The sequence below is a fragment of the Typopeltis vanoorti genome, chromosome 4 (genome assembly GCF_054136105.1).
Source record: "Typopeltis vanoorti isolate ZY-2024b chromosome 4, IOZ_Tvanoo_1.0, whole genome shotgun sequence".
NCBI classification, from domain to species: Eukaryota; Metazoa; Arthropoda; class Arachnida; order Uropygi; family Thelyphonidae; genus Typopeltis; species Typopeltis vanoorti.
Genome location: NC_143552.1, coordinates 160625483 through 160643169, shown reverse-complemented (window position 1 = coordinate 160643169; position 17687 = coordinate 160625483). Strand labels below are relative to the sequence as shown.

General features: G+C 36.2%; 1 protein-coding gene across 4 annotated transcripts in view; it reads right to left on the bottom strand.

Moving 5' to 3' along the window:
* The window catches only part of LOC150107798 (kinase suppressor of Ras 1-like), a 441142-nt gene that overhangs the window by 119493 nt on the left and 303962 nt on the right, over window positions 1-17687 (bottom strand). For all 4 annotated transcript variants that reach the window (XM_090391553.1, XM_090391555.1, XM_090391554.1 and 1 more), the window contains exons 14-15: window positions 8317-8405; window positions 8123-8219 (exon numbers count right to left, since the gene is read on the bottom strand). In XM_090391553.1, the coding sequence (XP_090247679.1) occupies window positions 8123-8219; window positions 8317-8405 (186 nt within the window). The remainder of the gene's footprint in view (window positions 1-8122; window positions 8220-8316; window positions 8406-17687) is intronic.

Genomic DNA, 17687 nt, shown 5'->3' with positions numbered 1-17687 from the left:
TGTATAGAAGACAGTGTTCAAACCAATTTTGACTTATGGACCCAAGAGCTGGATTAGATATATAACAGTTGATCAGACTGGAGACCACAGATATGAGAGTTCTGAGAAAGATTACTGGAGTGAACAGATGTCATGAATGGCAGTATCATATTAAAAATGAGGATGTTAGGAAAGAATTTATGTTTATGAGCATTCAGTAATGTATCAGCAGAGCTAATCTAAGATGGTATGGTCACTTAAACTTATGGTCTCCAGAATGGGAGGGGCAAGATTTGCAAAAGAAGTGTTCTTTGCCAGGTTGACAGGAAAAAGCCCCAGAGGAAGAATAAGATGTAGGTGGATTAATACAGTAAAAGTGCCTTAGAAGACAGAAATATAAGATATGATAATGAGCTTGATAGATAACATATTAATTTGGAGGAAAACTGTTGATCAGAAGTTAATGGTGTAACTTTTTGTATATATATAATGATTTATATATATGCCAATGCAGAATTTGGTTTTGAGGTTATTTTGTGAGATACTGATTTGTTTAATGCTCATGTAAACTAGTCAATTGCATCTCTTTTATAGTGTTCTTACATTAAAAATGTGTTTTATAGTATAATACTACTGAGTTGGACAGAGCACGAGTGAAGAGTGAAAATCATTAGTTTGTTACTGAGATATGATAGTAGTGAGTTAAGAATGATTTGATGCAAAGGCTACGTGGAAGAAATCGATGCGAGTTTTTGGATGTGTAGAGTGAGTTTGAGGAAGAAGTGATTTATATAAAAAGGAATGGCATGCACTTAAATGCATTTGGTATCAGTAGTCTGGAGAAGTTATTTCTTGGTATGACACCTAATGAGAAAGTTAGGGAAACCAAATCATGATGGGAGGAATGGTGAAGTATGTGGAAGAATATCTGTATAATTTAAGCATTAGGTATGAACAGTCATCTGAAAGATGTTTAACTGGTCATGCAGACTACATAGGAGAGTAGTCTGTAGTAGTAGTAAGAGAGTTTAAAAAAAAAAAAGACTAAGTAGCTTATTGTCTATATAGGAATATCAGGAACAAATGGGTAGGGTTTGTTGTCTTGGTGAATATGACGGATCTCAGATTGCATGCATTAAGCAGATCTATCTTTCAGAGGAAATATAATGGTATAGAGTAAAGGGTCCAGTATTTTTAGGAAGGAAAGTTAAGAGAGAGAGAGAGAGACATGCTGCTAATGACATTTGATGATTTGAGTGCCAATACTGTAGGGAGTTATGGCTGTTATATTCAGGCAATAACAATCAAGGAAAAGAAGGAGTAGCCATAGTATTCAACACTAAATACGAGGCTAATCTTCTTGAATGGGAGGCAGTCTCAAGTAGAGCGATGTGGGCAAATATGAGAATGGGGAACTGGACAATGAGACTTATTTGTACCTATGGTCCCACAGAAGGTTCTACTAAGGTAGAAGTGGAAGAATTTTTTGATGCTATAGAAAAACAAACTGTCACAATGAAAAAGGAAAAGTTGGTCCTTGTTGGGGATTTAAATAGCAGAGTAGGAAATAATTGTCAGACATACAAAAATATTTTGGGAAAATTTGGAGAAAAAAGCAAAGCTAATAATAATGGCAAATACCTGTTGGATTTCTGCTCAGGACATGGAGTGGTTATTACTAACACCATGTTCCAACATAAAAATGTGCACAAATTCACATGGAGAGAAGAGGCAAAGAATAAGAAAGGTCTCATTGACTATGTCATTGTTGATAGTGACGTTTTCTCCCTGGTGCAGGACACCAGAGTGTACAGAGGATTTGAAATTGGAAGTGATCACTATTTAGTCTTGAGCAGGATAAAATTGAATTTCATATTGAAAAGAATGACATGTAAGAAAGTTTTAAAGCAAATTAAAGTTGAGCAGCTCTCAGATGTGAACTGTAGACTAAAATACACAAATATTATTGAAGGAAAAATGAAAGAGTTTGAGAACAGGAACCAAACCATGAAGATTCAGTGGCAAGCCTTGAAGAAAACCCTGATTGATTCAGCTAGAGAGGCATGTGGTGAAGTTGTCTGCAAGGATAGAAAAATTAGAACTCCATGGTGGACACAGGAAGTTAAAGAGGCAGTGAAGGAAAATGACGAAAGCATATCAAAAGTTCCTCGCAAATAAGTCAGCTTGTGCTCTTAGAGAATACAGAGACGAGACAAATGTAAGAAAGCTAAACAGTGTGTAAAACTAGCTAAACAAAAGTCATGGAAGGACTTTGGCAAGAACATAGAAAATAAATATCAAGAAGGTGGCAAAATATTCTGGAGGTTGTTGAAGAAGCTTAGGAATGGACGAAAGAGTGCTGTAAAAGAAGTTAGAGATATAAAAGGTGAAATGAAAACGGAAGAAAAAGATATCCTTGAAGTATGGAGTAATTACTTCGAAAAATTGCTAAATGAAACAAGCAGTGATAGCACAGTGGTAAAAAACAAACAGGCATACAGTCAGGAATACATATCCATACTTGAAGTAGAAAAAGCCATCAAAGGATTTAAATGCGGAAAGGCAGCAGGACTAGATGATATTCGACCAGAAATGCTGAAGTATGGTAGTATAAAAGTCTTACAGTGGCTGCACTGCATAGTTCAGAAAGCCTGGACAGAGGAAAGAATTCCTGATGATTGTAAAGGGGAATAAAACTGAATGTGAGAATTACAGAGATATTTCCCTAGCAAGATTTATGCAAGTATACTCGAGAAACTGTTGAGAAGAATTGTGGAAGAAAAGCTTGGTGAAGAACAAGCTGGATTCGGGTCAAATAGCGGCTGTCAGGACCAGATCTTCACTTTACGACAAATAGTTGAGAAAGTATGGGAATATAACAAAGATCTATATTTACGTTTTGTCGATTTGGAAAAGGCATATGGCAAGGAGCCAAGAGAGAAGCTATTCAATATGTTACGGTTATATGGGGCATTATATCAAGCAACACTTAGTCTTTATTTGAGTTGTAAGTCAGCAGTTAGAATTGAAGGAAATATAGAAAGATGGCTTAATGTTAAATCTGGTGTGAGACAAGGACGTACATCATCCCCTCTGTTATTCATTATCTATATGGATCACATTATGAAGGAAAGTGGTATTAAACATGATAACAAAATTGGAGATGTTAATGTCAGCTCTTTGCTTTATGCGGACGATGTTATACTTCTAAATAAATCTGCTACAAGTCTGCAAGATTCCCTGACTAAATAGAATAACTGTTGTAATAGATATGGTATGAAAATCAGCAATAAAAAGACAAAGACAATGAAAATAGGCAGAATCGTTGAAAATGTCAACTGCGTTGTGAATGGAGAACCTGTGGAACAAATAAAACATTTCAGCTACTTATCCATGATTTTTAGTGAAGATGGTAAATTAAATATGGAAATAGACAACAGAATTAACAAAGCTGGTATGGTAGGAAGTCAATTGAATAAATTCATATGGAATAAGAGAGAAATTAGTCGGAACACTAAATTAGCTGTATACAAGACAGTGTTCAAACTAGTTTTAACTTATGGATCTGAGAGCCGGGTCAGAAGTAAAACACTTGACCAAAGACTAGAGATCGCAGATATGAGAGTCCTGAGAAAGATTAGGGGGCGTGGACAGATGGCATCAATGGCAATATCATAATAAAAATGAGGATATTAGGAAAGAACTTAACATTGTCAGCATCCAGGAATGCGTTAGCAGAGCTATTCTGAGGTGGTATGGTCACCTAAATAGAATGGGTGAGGAAAGATTAGCAAAACAAGTGTTCTCTCCCAGGTTGGATGGAAAAAGACCCAGAGGAAGACCAAGATATAGGTGGATTGATACTGTACAAAGTGCCTTAGATGATAGAAATATAAGATCTGATAATGTTGGAGTCTTGACAAGTAACAGACTGATTTGGAGGAAAATTGTAGATAGGAAGTTACTAATGATGTAAATTTTTCATGTAGTACTATCATATCCTGAACACCCCTTAACACGATGACCACTGTATGAATCAAATACGATTCACACTACATTTTTTCAATGCGTTGCGTGAACCATATTTGATTTGCATAAAGATTTTTCTTTCAGGCCGCGTAGTTCACCCGTGATTCATATTTAAATGAAATGCTTATGGGTAATGGAAATGTGGGGCCTGGTAAACAGGCTTATGTTGTTAGCGCAGTAGAATTTCAACTACATGTACAACAGGTGGCCTATTATAGGGGTTTTATTTTTACCTGATTTATGCCAATTTCTAATGTTGAATAAAACAATAACAATGGTGCTAAATATTGATTTATAATATATGTCATTAGAAATGTGTGAAATCATAAATTTTTCTTCTAAAAAATTGAAAAACTAATAAACAAAAAAATGACAAACAATAGACAAATGGATATGAAAAAAATAATTAAGTGAAATTATTACTAAACAATTACAAACTACAGTTATGCACAATAGTAAAACAGCGAACACAGTAAAACTTTTCATACTGAACACATTTCCACCGTGTTTGTGTCGCCTTAGATGTTGCATATTTTCTATTATGTTCTTCGGTTAACTTTTTGTAGCAAGATGTACATCTTCTCCTATTACTGGTACCAACCTCTTCTAAAATATGTTTTTCCTTGTCTGAAGTCGAAGTGACATTATTTTCCTTTGGTGTAATTCCTAATAACTCTTTTGCAATTTTTTCTCTAAATTCTGTGATGCTAATGTTTTTATCAGTAACTCGCTTATATACTATAAAAGCGTTCACCACAGCAGAAACTAAAAGAATTTCAACTGCGAGTTTTCGGTACCATTTCACACTTCTTCGAAGACAAGAAGCATAGGCTTTTACCTGATCAGACAGATCAATAAAACCTTTGCTTTTGTTATAGTCCATAATAGCTTCCGGCTTTTGCACTTCATTACCATTTCTTGCTGTAAGGGATTTCATTTTGTTTGTGTGTTTTGTTGATGACATAAGCACTTCATGTTTATCGCACCATTTTATTACCACCACGCCTGTGTCACTTTCTTTACCAATTATTTCACCCTTTTATCAATTTCTTCTGGGTAACATCCTGTGGAATTCCCTTTCGATTTTTTTCTCAAAGTGCCTACAAGGTGTGTTTGTCTATTCAAAAGTTTGTGCGCTAATTCAATACTGGTATAATAATTATCTACAAATATTGTGCGTCCATGGTCAAGTAGATTCTCACAAAGTCCCATAACAATTGAAGTTGGAACACTATTAGTAGTATTGGTTTTTTCTATGCTGCAGTATATCTTGAAATCATATGTATATCCATCTTCAATACACAATTTGAATAGTTTTATGCCAAATTTGTGTCGTTTATTCTTGATGTACTGACGAAAGGCAAGACGACCTCGGAAAAGAACTAAAGTTTCATCAACGCAAATGCTACTCGAAGGCGTCTTTATTTTCTGGAAATTTTTTCTTATATGATTTATGAGAGGTGTAATTTTATAAAGTCTTTCAAAGTATTTCCAGCCTCGTTGCCTGTGAAGTGCCAGTTAACGAGAAGAAGATCGAACCGATTCCTTGACATAACTTGCTTGATTTCTGTAGAATAGAGGATGTTATTCGACCAATAACACTCTAATTTTGGCATCTGCACTAAATTAAACCAAATTTGCATACCCAAAACATCTTCATTTCAATGGGATTTGTGTTTTTCCACTTTCTTATCCTTGCTTTTGGTAAAATTGTCTTACTGAGTTTTTGAAGAGTGTATCTGTTAGTTTCTTGCACCATTAGGTCCAGCAGTCCTTCATTAACAAACATAAAAAAGAAGTCTACAGGCTGTTTACCATGCATTTCTTCAATAACATTTGTTTTATTCCAAAATTATTATCCACAAACTGAAAATGTTTTAGATTATCACCTGTAATTTCATTCCATTGTAGGTTGGTTGAATTCACATTTCCAAGTATTTCATCTGGGGAAGAATCATTAGTCAAATGCAGATTTCTTATAACATCATCAATTGTTTGTTCTACAGAATGAGCAGCAGTAAACTGAGATGTACTAGGAGCAAAAACTTCGGTATTACCAGTTGTAGATACTTTTATTCTCTTTCTAGCAATGAGAGAATCAGAATCTGAAGACACAGAACTAAGATCACTTCCACTGTAACTTTCCAACGGATATTCATATGGTTCGTCATCAGATAGAACTTCATTTATCAAGGCTTCTAAATAACGTTGCTCCTTTTCGTAGTCTCCCATATTAGGGCAATTTATAACAATATTTATCACTATAACAAATTTATTCCACGGGACAAAACACTGAATGCATATAACTGTTTGTAAGCATCATAGATGTGCAAGTTTGATCTTGTGTGAAGTGCGAATCACGTGTGCACTGCTCAGCCTAGTCTGTAAAAAAATTCTTCTCAGGCCACACGGTGCACAAGTGATTCACACTTAACAAATCTATTTAGTTGCATGAAATAGATAAAAAAATCATAAAATATGATTATTTTATGTTACTTTCAGCAAATTGTAAAACAAAAAGAAGTTGGCTTGGGGATCACAAAATTTTTTAACATTACGGCGGTCAACGTGTTAAGGGTACATGGCAGGAATTTGATGATGAGTTATGGCTGTGTGCTAGTACCAATTTTCAATGTAGCAGTGAGTTTGAACCTATCTGATGATATTATTTAAATTAAGAGGATATTAAATCCCACATTATTTCAAAGCCAAATAAGAAAATGAAAGATAGGAATCAAAGAATTTCATGCTGAATACAGCAAACTATAAAAGATTCAGTGGATTGTAGCATAAGCTAAAGCTCATAGTTCAACACTAGGGCAACTCGTTACAAAGGTGGGGAAAGTTCTGATCACTATTCTTAGTATTTCCGATAATGTAAAACATCTCCTAGGAGGTGTATGATGTTATACATTATGGTGAAAGGTCACTACCCAGACCGGTTTCGACCTTGAAATAATATGGGATTTAATATCCCCTTAATTTAAGTAATGTTACATCACCGAAGTGAAGCCTATTGGCTCTTTTATTTTAAGTAATTTATGGGTGCAGCTTTTTGACAACCTGTATAGCAAAGTATAAAAGTTCTTTTCACTATGACCTCAGTATTACCTGGTCAACATACTAACCAATGAGACCTCAATAAAGGTTGAAACTGGTCTGGGTAGTGACCTTCCACCATAATGTATAACATCATATATCTCCTAGGAGATGTGTTATACATTATGGGAAATACTAAGAATAGTGATCAGAACTTTCCCCACCTTTGCAACGAGTTGCCCTAGTGTTGAACTATGTGCTTTAGCTTATGCTACAATCCACTGAAACTTTCATAGTTTTGCTATATTCGGCATGATACTCTTTGATTCCTATCTTTGAGTTTCTTATTCGGCTTTGAAATAATGTGGGATTTAATATCTCCTTAATTAAATGTTACATTGCCGAAGTGAAGCCTATTGGCTGTTTTATTTTAAGTTATCTGATGATAGGTTTATATTAAATTAAATATATAGTGGGGTGTTGTTATAGACCTAGTGAACAATTGCTGGTGAAAATGAAATGCATTGCTGGTGACAACCAAATCAACCTGATGGTTGCAAAATGAGTAATAATCATGAGTGACTTTAATTATCTGAACAGTGATCAGATAGTGGTGAAATCTCTTAAGAGATTTAGATTTCACCAGTGTGTGAATGAAACTGAATTTACTGAACTGTTGCGAGACCACTTCTTCAGGTGGCATGTGACAGAAGGAACATTAAGTGTTTCCTTTCCATCTCTTGCTCTTATCCACAGATTCACTCTAATTGGATCTTATATAAGATATAAGATACAGTCTGCTTGTATCTTATATCTTTTTCGTATGCTTCCACTAAGAGTATAATAACAGAAATAGCAGTTGAGCAACTGCTATTTCTGTTATTATTCTGCCTTTCATAGTCCAAACTGAAACCTATGCCAAATAGATTACTTTTCTGTTTTTAATCTCTTGTTCACATGCAACACTAATGTGATATAGGTTCTGTTAACACTGATGTATGGGAAGGTTATATGACAAAAACTATTAAATATCGAAATAGTTAGCAAAAGAAAAAATTAAATATCTGCACATTACCTGGGAAATCTGCTGGGCAATGGTAATTGTTCTGTTGAGATTGAACTTGTCTTTCATTAAATGAATGTGTGTATATAAGGTCATACCTTTACAATGACTGAAAAAGAAAGATATAAAATAAGAATAAGTTTATATTAAATGCAGGTAAGCTTAGCTAAAATTGATGCTACTTATGATAAAATATAACATTATACCTAGTGATAATTGCCAGATGAGGTGGTTTCATGCAGGCTCCCATGAACAAGACTAAGTTCTCATGACGTGTTTTCCGAAATGTTGCCACCTATTCAATAAACAGTGACAAATATATTTATCTTGTTTTTAATGACTTTGCAAAATGTTAAATTTGAATCTTAGAAAAAATAGAAAACTTGCTTTATATATAAATGACATACTTCACATGAGATTATTTCACATATGTTAAGGCATTATATGTTATCTCATAATAAAACTTAATGGAACTAATACAAATAATTAACCAGCAGGTTTGTTTCAATATTTTGTCTCTGCCACAAAGACATCTTCAGGAATACAATATTAAAATTACAACAACACAGAGAAAAATGCACACAACAATAAGTGGAAGAAAATAGTTGGTGAGAGGCATAAGAATTAAAGTACCCCAAATCTTAGGAAGTCTAACACATCTATTTATTAAGATAAGGCTGGTTTTTTTAAATCTGATGCTGATTCTAAAAAAAGTCTTTGCTGTGATGAAGCATAACAACTTTATTCTATCTGATCCTGTGAAAGGTATCCAAAGCATGATCAGCTAGACATGACTGACCATATGTGTGTGGCAGATGAATTTCTTTTGTATTCTTCTAGATGGATGTTACCATATATCCAGTTGACCATAATATGATAAGGTGCAAGAACAAGGAACCTTGTAAACACCTGGACAGAGAGTGGAAGAAAGTGGATTCTTGGGAGAACAGAGAAGGGAAGCTAGCTTCAAATGACGCTTAAAAGCAGCGCAGAGATGATTATTATTATTATTATTCATGACACCTCCAAGGAGTCCAAAGACTCATCGTGGGAGGACACCTATTGTACAACTCTCCGTCTCCACCACTACACTGAACCTCTACTACCAATCATATACATCAGCGGCATCTACTGCCCACCACAGCTAGTATTTTTTGTCTGTAAATTGCGTGTGTTCTGGAGAGCTGATCTGACTGTATGCGGGATGAAAAACCCAAGTTTCCGGGAGAAAAAACCCTGCTACCTCCATATGAGATTGGCTAACTCACCTTCGATTGAAAAAGTCCATATAAAGATTCCTCCTGTCATGACGATACTCAAACTTAGGCCTTTCCAATTGAAGGGCGCAACGTACCGTCATTCTTCCAATTGCACTACAGAGGCGCTACAATTATATTACTTTAAAGTTCTGGCTATTTTTTCTGAAGTGCCCTGGATATAGGGAATATTAATGGTATTATTGTAGTTAGTCTGTATGTTGAGAGGAATGTGATGAGATGGGAGGGACAGAAAATTTGTTGGCATTGTGACCATTGGACAGGAAGGTTAGCAAATAAAGTCAAGTTCAGCTGTAAGGGAGGCATGGCCGGAAGAGAGATTGGAGGCTCTGTTAACAACAGTTTTGATGAAACATATCGTTGAGAAGAGGAATGATGGGAAAGTTTATATGTGTATCTACATGTGTAGGTGGGTTTCTGTAAACTGAAAAAGAAAGAGTGCGATTGGGCAGACAGTGATTAGAATATCTAAAAAGACAGACTATTATTATTTTCTATTTCTATAGTGAAAGGGATTCTTTGGTGCTGGCTGTTGAGGTGGAGGAAGTAAAAGTCTAATGTGTCTGAGCCATATTGCCAAACAGAGAACACATCATCAATATATCTTAACCGAACAGAAGGTTTGAGAATGGCAGTATCAAGAGCATGTTTTTCAAAATGCTCCATATAGAAATTGGAAAGAGGAGGGGAACAGCCCACAAAAGTATTTTTTATTTGTTTAAATAAGGTGTCCTTCCAAGAGAAGTAACTAGTATGGGTGGTAAAATTAAAGAGATCAATGATGTTGGGTGAAAAAACATTTTTCAGTAAATTTAAAGGGGATATTAGTAAATAAGGAGGTGACATCCAAGCTCACTGTGATATCATTATTTTTTAAAACTAAATTTTGGATTCAAGATCTGAAATGCATGGAATTTTTTTTTTATAAAAGATGAAGTGTGGCCAGCAATTGGAATTAAAGATTTAGCTAACTATTTGGCTAATTTAATGGAAAGGGAGTCAGCAGCATCTACTACGGAACAAAGATGGTAATTAGGTTTATGAATTTTGAGCAATCTGTATATACAAACATTTGAACTTTTTTTTTTTAAACAACTTCAGTAGACCAAGACGACAAACATATACATAATTAATAACTTTCACTTCAGTATTACATCCATTTGGATGGAATATTTAGTTTTTTTTATAGATAATGCCATGCTTTTTTCAAGTTATATTACTCATTTGTATGATATTACAGTTTGGTATACTGCTAAGGCCATAGAGAAGAAATCGCCAGTGTTAAAAAAAAAAAAAAAAAAAAATGAAGGATTGCCAATTTGTAGGTTGGATAAATGATAGATTTCTGTATACAATGGTCAAAAACACACAGATAATATCAATAACAAAATTACAGTAAAAATAAAGATATTTGAAAGAAACCCAACATTATTACAATTTAGGATCATGTCAGTAGTGCAAATCTAAGATATGGTAAATTACACAGAATGAAAAATGAAAGATTTGCAAAATAGGTGTTACAGACAGAAATGACCCAGGAAGATCAAAATATAAATGGACTGAGAAAGTTCAGGTATGCTTTTATTACAGGAAAATGAATTTTCCTCTAATAAAGCATACCTGATTTTTTTGGAAGTAAGTTCTTAATTGTAAACTAGTTGTGAAATCTTAAATGCACCAAAGTGTCATAATATCTGGTGTGCCCTTTAATGATATATACTATACTCTTTTTTAGGTTATCTAGGAAGTAAAGAAATATACTACAGGCCGTACTGCTTCTGAAGGTAGTGGGATATTAGTTCGCTGTTACTATGGCAACAGGGAAGCGCGTCATGTTTGTAACTAAGCACATGCATAGAAAATTCCCTAAAAGGTGTCACTGCCTGAATCACACCATTCTATGTATAACAATACATTATGATTGTTAATATGAAATTGTACGGCCAAGATGACTCTATATGCCTGTGTGCCTTCGGATTTTCTGAAATTAACTGATAGGCTGTAACCAGTGGTGAGCTATGGAAATTTTAACAAAGGGCTCGCATCGTCGAACAAAAAAACAAAACAAAACAAAACAAAAAACACCAACGCCATCTACCGCCGACCACCACCACTAGTATTTCCACAGACAATCACAAACATCCATGCCCATGGCCAGATGTTTCCGGGGTGTTTATAAACAAAAGAAAATTGTTTTGTTTACGATAGAAGTTTTTATGACAAACAATCTATAAATAATACATAAATATTATCTAAAACACAATAATATTGAAATACATTATATTTCTCTTTTGTTTTTATACTTCAAGTGCGGCCTGGTTGGCCGAGTGGTTAGCGTATCCGCTCTCCATCCAAAAGGCTGTGGGTTCGAATCCCGCCATAGGCATGGACGTTTGTGATTGTCTGTGATACTAGTGGTGGTGGTTGTGGGTAGATGGCATTGGTGTAGATGATGAAGGTAGTTGCGGTTGGTGAAGACAAAGAGGTGTAGAGTAGATGCCCTTCCTCGATGAGTCTTTGGACTCCCTGGAGGTGTTATGTAATAATAATCAACGGTACCAATCAAGGGGCATTATTTTGTAGTCCTATCTATTTATATGTGATTACCAAAAGTGAATTCTTATTTGTAAAATGGTAGTAACAATAACTATAATATTTTATTCACTAAAATCACTTTCGAGACGATGAGACGATTATACATGAAAAAAAAAAAAAAAACCCACTGTCTGGTGCACGTTTACCCAGGAAAAAAACCCTCTCCCTTACAGGTTAACATTTCCAAACAATTACTTTAAGGAAATACTTATGACAACAGCTGTCACGCCTTATTTCCTTCCTCCTTCACATCTTGTGTTCTTCTAGGAGAATCTATAGCCGAGCGATGATTTTTTAGAAAATATTTGACATAGGGATTCGGATTAAATTCATTCAAGGGTTTCCCATTTATACATATTGTCATTAAATCCGAAATATGTTATAGTGAGAGAAGATCTCTTCGTCATTATAATTTTATTCATCACGCTAAAAGCTAGTTCGGCTTGAGCGCTGTAAACTGCAATTGTTGCCATAATCAACTTTGGCTTTTTTCACCATACTGGGAATTTCGTTTTGTAACTCTGCAGTCAAAGCCATTTCCACTAAATCTCTAAAATCATTCATTTTAATTTCATATTTCAAAATAAAATTTAAAGATCTTATTCTCTTCCCCCCCCCCCTCTAACCATGGACACGTAACTTCTTTCATATTCTATGTTTCAGGATAACATACATTTAAAATGTTTTTCAGTTCTTCATCTTCCAAATCCTCATTTTTGAGTTTAAAATTTATTTGCTGCATTAATCTATCCTTTAAAGACATTAGAGAGTTTAGTAATGTTTCTCGCGGAAGTTTGTGAAATCTGATTTGCTTTCACTTGCTATTCCTTCAAATTCTTTTGATTTTAACATGGTATCAATTTTAGATTCACAAGAACCTCCAGACTTTTTAAAATCATTAATTGCATTAATTGTTCGCATGATTAAGAAGTTAGCTCTAGCTCTTATAATACTTATATTGTGACTTTGTAGAGTTTTGACAGATATGATAATTCCTGTAGTATGTCAATCATTAATGCTAGATTTTTTAAAAATTCAAATTGAGAAGTACGGTTAAAAAGCCTTTATATTTGGTATTTTAGTGCGTCTGTTTGTGTGTTTTTGGTGTGTAATAACTTATAATTTGATAAAACACGTTGCAAATAAGTATGGCACCTGTACGAAGGAAAATGGCGGCCAGTAATGATGGTTCACCATCTTTATCAAAGAACGGTAGTATAAAAGAAATGAGTCAGTGTACTAGCTGTGAAATGTACGCTTTGCGGAGTGCGGTTGGAGTGTGGTTAGATGATAATAAGGATTGAATGTGTGTACAAAATGTAGGGAGAATGAGGAATTGAAGTGTATTTCAGATCGTCAGTGTGATATTTTTGTCAAACTTCAAAATGAAGAAAATAGGGATATGACAAGAAACGGCAAGGTTGTACATGAGAATTGTGAGAGTGTGAATGTAGAAAGTGTAAATGATAGTATTAATGGTTTCTCAGAGAATAAAAAAGATGAGATAGATGTATTGAGTGAGATCGCGTTGTTGAATGGTGCGATAGAAAGGGCAAAACAGCAGCTAGAGTGCATGAACAAAAGTCGACTGAATGAACCAACCAATAATAAAAGGTATGACAGGAAAAATAGACGTATGAGTGTAAACATGAACAAAATGAAGGATAGAGTGCTGTATGGAGACTTGTTAGTACAAGGTGTGTTAGTAGAGGATTTGACAAAATCGTACCAACCTGGTGCGACCATAAAGGATGTAACTGAGTCTATTAGAGAGCAAAGGGAAAGGGTGAAAGAAATGATTGTTGTGGCAGGTACGAATAATTTGAAAGGAGATAAAATGGAAATGATAGAAGACCTGAATGAATTGTTTGAGGTAGCAAAAGAAAAGAGTGAGAGAGTTAGAATGATTAGTCTTTTGCCACGGTATGACAGTGAAATGTTTAAAAGGAGGGGCATAATTGCGAATGACTTTATGCGTGGGTTATGTATGACGAGTGGCGTGGAATTTGTGGACGTGTGGAGTGAGTTTGATGGGCGAAAGGCTCTATATAAGATGGATGGCTTGCATTTGAATGGTTACGGTGTAAGAAGACTTGAGAAAGTGTTGCTGAATGTAGTGGATGTGCAAATTCAGGGAAACTAGATTTGTTAAGGGGGGGGGGGGAGTAGATATACAGTCCTTAGGGAGGCAGTTGAATGTAAGAATGAATATAATATGCCAGAGCAAATAAGGACAACAAATCAGAGTGGGATAGTTAATATAAGGCATCAAGGTAGGGTTGGGGCTAATGGGGGTCTTAAATTCATGTACACTAGGAAGAGTTTTTGGCCATGGTTGGCACTTCCAGACCACAGGTTATTGGTATTAGTGAAACATGGCTGACTGTAGATGATATAGCTAGTGGGATTGAATGTGATGGGTATAGTGTGTTCAGGAATGACAGAGAGAATAAAATGGGGGGAGGAGTATTGTTGATGATAGCTGATAAGCTACAGCCAAGGAGAATAGAAGTTGATTTGCTGGATGGAGAAAAGAGCACATTTGAGGCCATTTGGTGTGAGATTGTGGCTAGCAGAACTAAATATACAATTGGGTGCTGCTATAGACCAGGTGATGGAAAAGATGGTGGTGACAGTATGCACAAGCAAATAGAAGAAATGAGTGGAAGGAGGGTGATTATTATGGGAGATTTCAACTATGGTCGCATTGATTGGAGTGAGGAGAGGACACACGGAAGGAAGGAACTGTATTTTATGCAGTTATTAAGGGATAACTATCTGCGACAGCATGTAATGGAAAATACTAGGGGTCAGAGTGCTTGACCTAGTAATTACCTGAGGATTTGGCTGTAACAAATATGACCAAATTGCCACCGATCGGTGAGAGTGATCATAGGGTCTTGACTTGGGAGGTGGCTAAAGGTGTAGAATTTTCAATTAAGGCAGGGTACATGTGGAATTATCGGGCTGGAAAGTATGACAAGCTTAGGAGTTTGATTGGTTCAGTGCCATGGCATGTACAACTGCAAGGACTAGAAGTTGATAGTGCATGGGAGGTTAAGAAGTGCTTGCATGAAGCAATGGCTGACTGTATACCTAGAGTCCGAATAATAAATCAAGTAGGGGTTAAATGGATGAATAACACCATTAAGCTTGAGCTGCAAAAAAAGAAACACCTGTAGAGGGAATTAAAGGAGAAAGGTGACCGGCAGGCACATGAACGGTATAAAGCGCAGGCCAGAAGGGTGACGAGTGTGGTAAGAAAAGCAAAAAAGGATTACGAAAGAACATTGGCCATGAAGGCTAAAGAGAATCCTAAACAGTTTTTTAGATATGTAGCAAGTAAAACGAAAAATGTACATGGCAGAATGATTTTAAAGAATGCCGATGGTAGGGAGGTAACTGAATCAGTTGAGATAGTTGAGTTACTGAGTGAGCACTTTGCAAGAATATATCATCCAGGTGGTTACATTGCAGAAACGAATAAACCAGTAGATTATACGGGAATTGTGGTGAATGAAGTGGAGGTGAGTAGTCTATTGCATAACCTCAATGTCAATACATCTGTGGGATTGGATGGTATACCAGCTCGTGTTGTACGAGAAGCAGCTAAAGAATTGTCAGTACCCTTGACCATTTTGTTTAATTTGAGTCTCGGGTCTGGGTTAGTCCCGAGCGGGTGGAAAGAGGGGAAAATAGTTCCACTGCATAAAGGTGGTTCCAAGACTGCTGTTGTAAATCACCGACCGATTAGCATATCAGGAATCATTGTCAAGGTCTTAGAGAAATTAGTCAAGAAAAGAATACAGGATTGGATAGATGAAAATGGGATATTGTATGGGGGACAACATGGTTTTGTGAAGGGTAGATCATGCCTCAGTAACTTGCTCACATTTTATAACACAGTGACGGCTGAACTGGATAGGGGTAATGGGTTTAGTTCACATGATACTACTGGACCTTGCCAAGGCCTTTGATAGGATAACACATGTAACCGTAATCAGTAAACTGGAGCAGATGGGGATAGATATAGGGTTGATGAGATGGATAGGAGAGTGGTTGAAGGAGAGATACCAGAGTGGTTTATTCAGGAGTGGAGTCTAAAAGACGGCTTGTGACTAGTGGAGTGCCACAGGGCTCTGTTCTTGGACCACTGCTTTTCAATTTGTTCATCAATGATATAGGAAAGGATTTGAGAGGAAATGTTCACTTGTTTGCTGATGATTCAAAGTTGGGTAGAGCAATTATGAGTGCACAGGATGTCAAAATTTTACAGGATGATTTGGATAGTTTGGAGGACTGGGCTAGGAAAAATGGATGTCAATTTAATGTGCCAATGTAAGGTTATGCACTTTGGGGTGAAAAGAATAGCAGCAGTATATTGCATTGGTGGAACCATACTCCAGGAGATTGATGAGGCCGGGGATTTGGGAGTGTTGGTGGATAGGGAGCTGAAGTTTAGGGGGCACATTGCAAAAGTGACTAAAACAGCTCACCAAATCACTTGGCTTCTGAAAAATACTTTAACATGCAGAGACAAACAAGTTGTTGTTCCTCTGTATCGAGCCTTGATAAGACCCCATCTGGACTTCTGGACCCGGGTATGGGCACCAGGGTTTCTTCGTGATGGGGAGGAAGTGGAGAGGGTCCAGAGACGAGTGACCAAGATGATAGCAGGTCTGTGGAATGAACCTTATGAGAATAGGCTGAAGATTTGTGGGTTGCAGAAATTGGACGATAGGCGAAGGAGGGGTGATATGATTGAGACATTCAAATTACTGAAGGGTTTCTATAAGATTGATCCAAAAGATATTTTTGAAAATATGACTGGTGGTGAGAGGACTAGGGCCATGCATGGAAGCTGGGCAAGAGCGTGGTTGACAAGGGTGTTAGAGCTAGGTTTTTTACTTGGAGAGTGGTGAATGAGTGGAATAAGCTTCCAGAGTCTGTTGTGGGTGCTACGACAGTGAATGAGTTCAAGGCAAGCTATGATAGATACTGTGTGAATGTTGAATATTTGTTCTTGACATGATGTTAGGGCCTCCCTCGATGAGTCTGTCGACTCCTTGGAGTTTCCCGGAACAATAACAATAATAATAATTTATCATTCGATGCAAAATGCTTGCACAAAGCTGGGTAATTTCTCCACACAGCAAGAGCGGTTTGTAAACTGCAAGCTGCCCATCATGCTCCAAACACACAGTCAATCTTTAAAATTTCAAAACCAAGGTCTTTTACAAACGTATTTAATTCTTGTTGATTTTTTGGTGAGTGATGATAAAAAGCATATAATTTATCCATAAATATTTCAAAAATGATTTATTTCTTTAATGTTTTTTATCGAATCGTCTAATGCTAATTGTAAACGATGAGCTACGCAATGCCAAATCAAATGTTGGGAAATTTTTGTAGAAGTTTGATTTCAACACCTGATTTATTTTCTAACATTACACTAGCTCCATCAGAACAAAATGCAACGAGATAATTTTTTAAATAGTTATCAGAAAATCCATATGAATTTAAAGTAGCAATTATACATTCTGCGGCGTCCACACAGTTAGCCTAGTGGCTTCATGCTTCGCAACCATATGCCTGGGGAAGGAGTGTCCTGGGCTCGATTCCCGCCGGTGACGCGAGTCTTCCTCAGTCATAGCCAAGTTAGCCGGTCTTGGAAGTGGACAGCAGGATTTCCCCCCCCAAGTTTA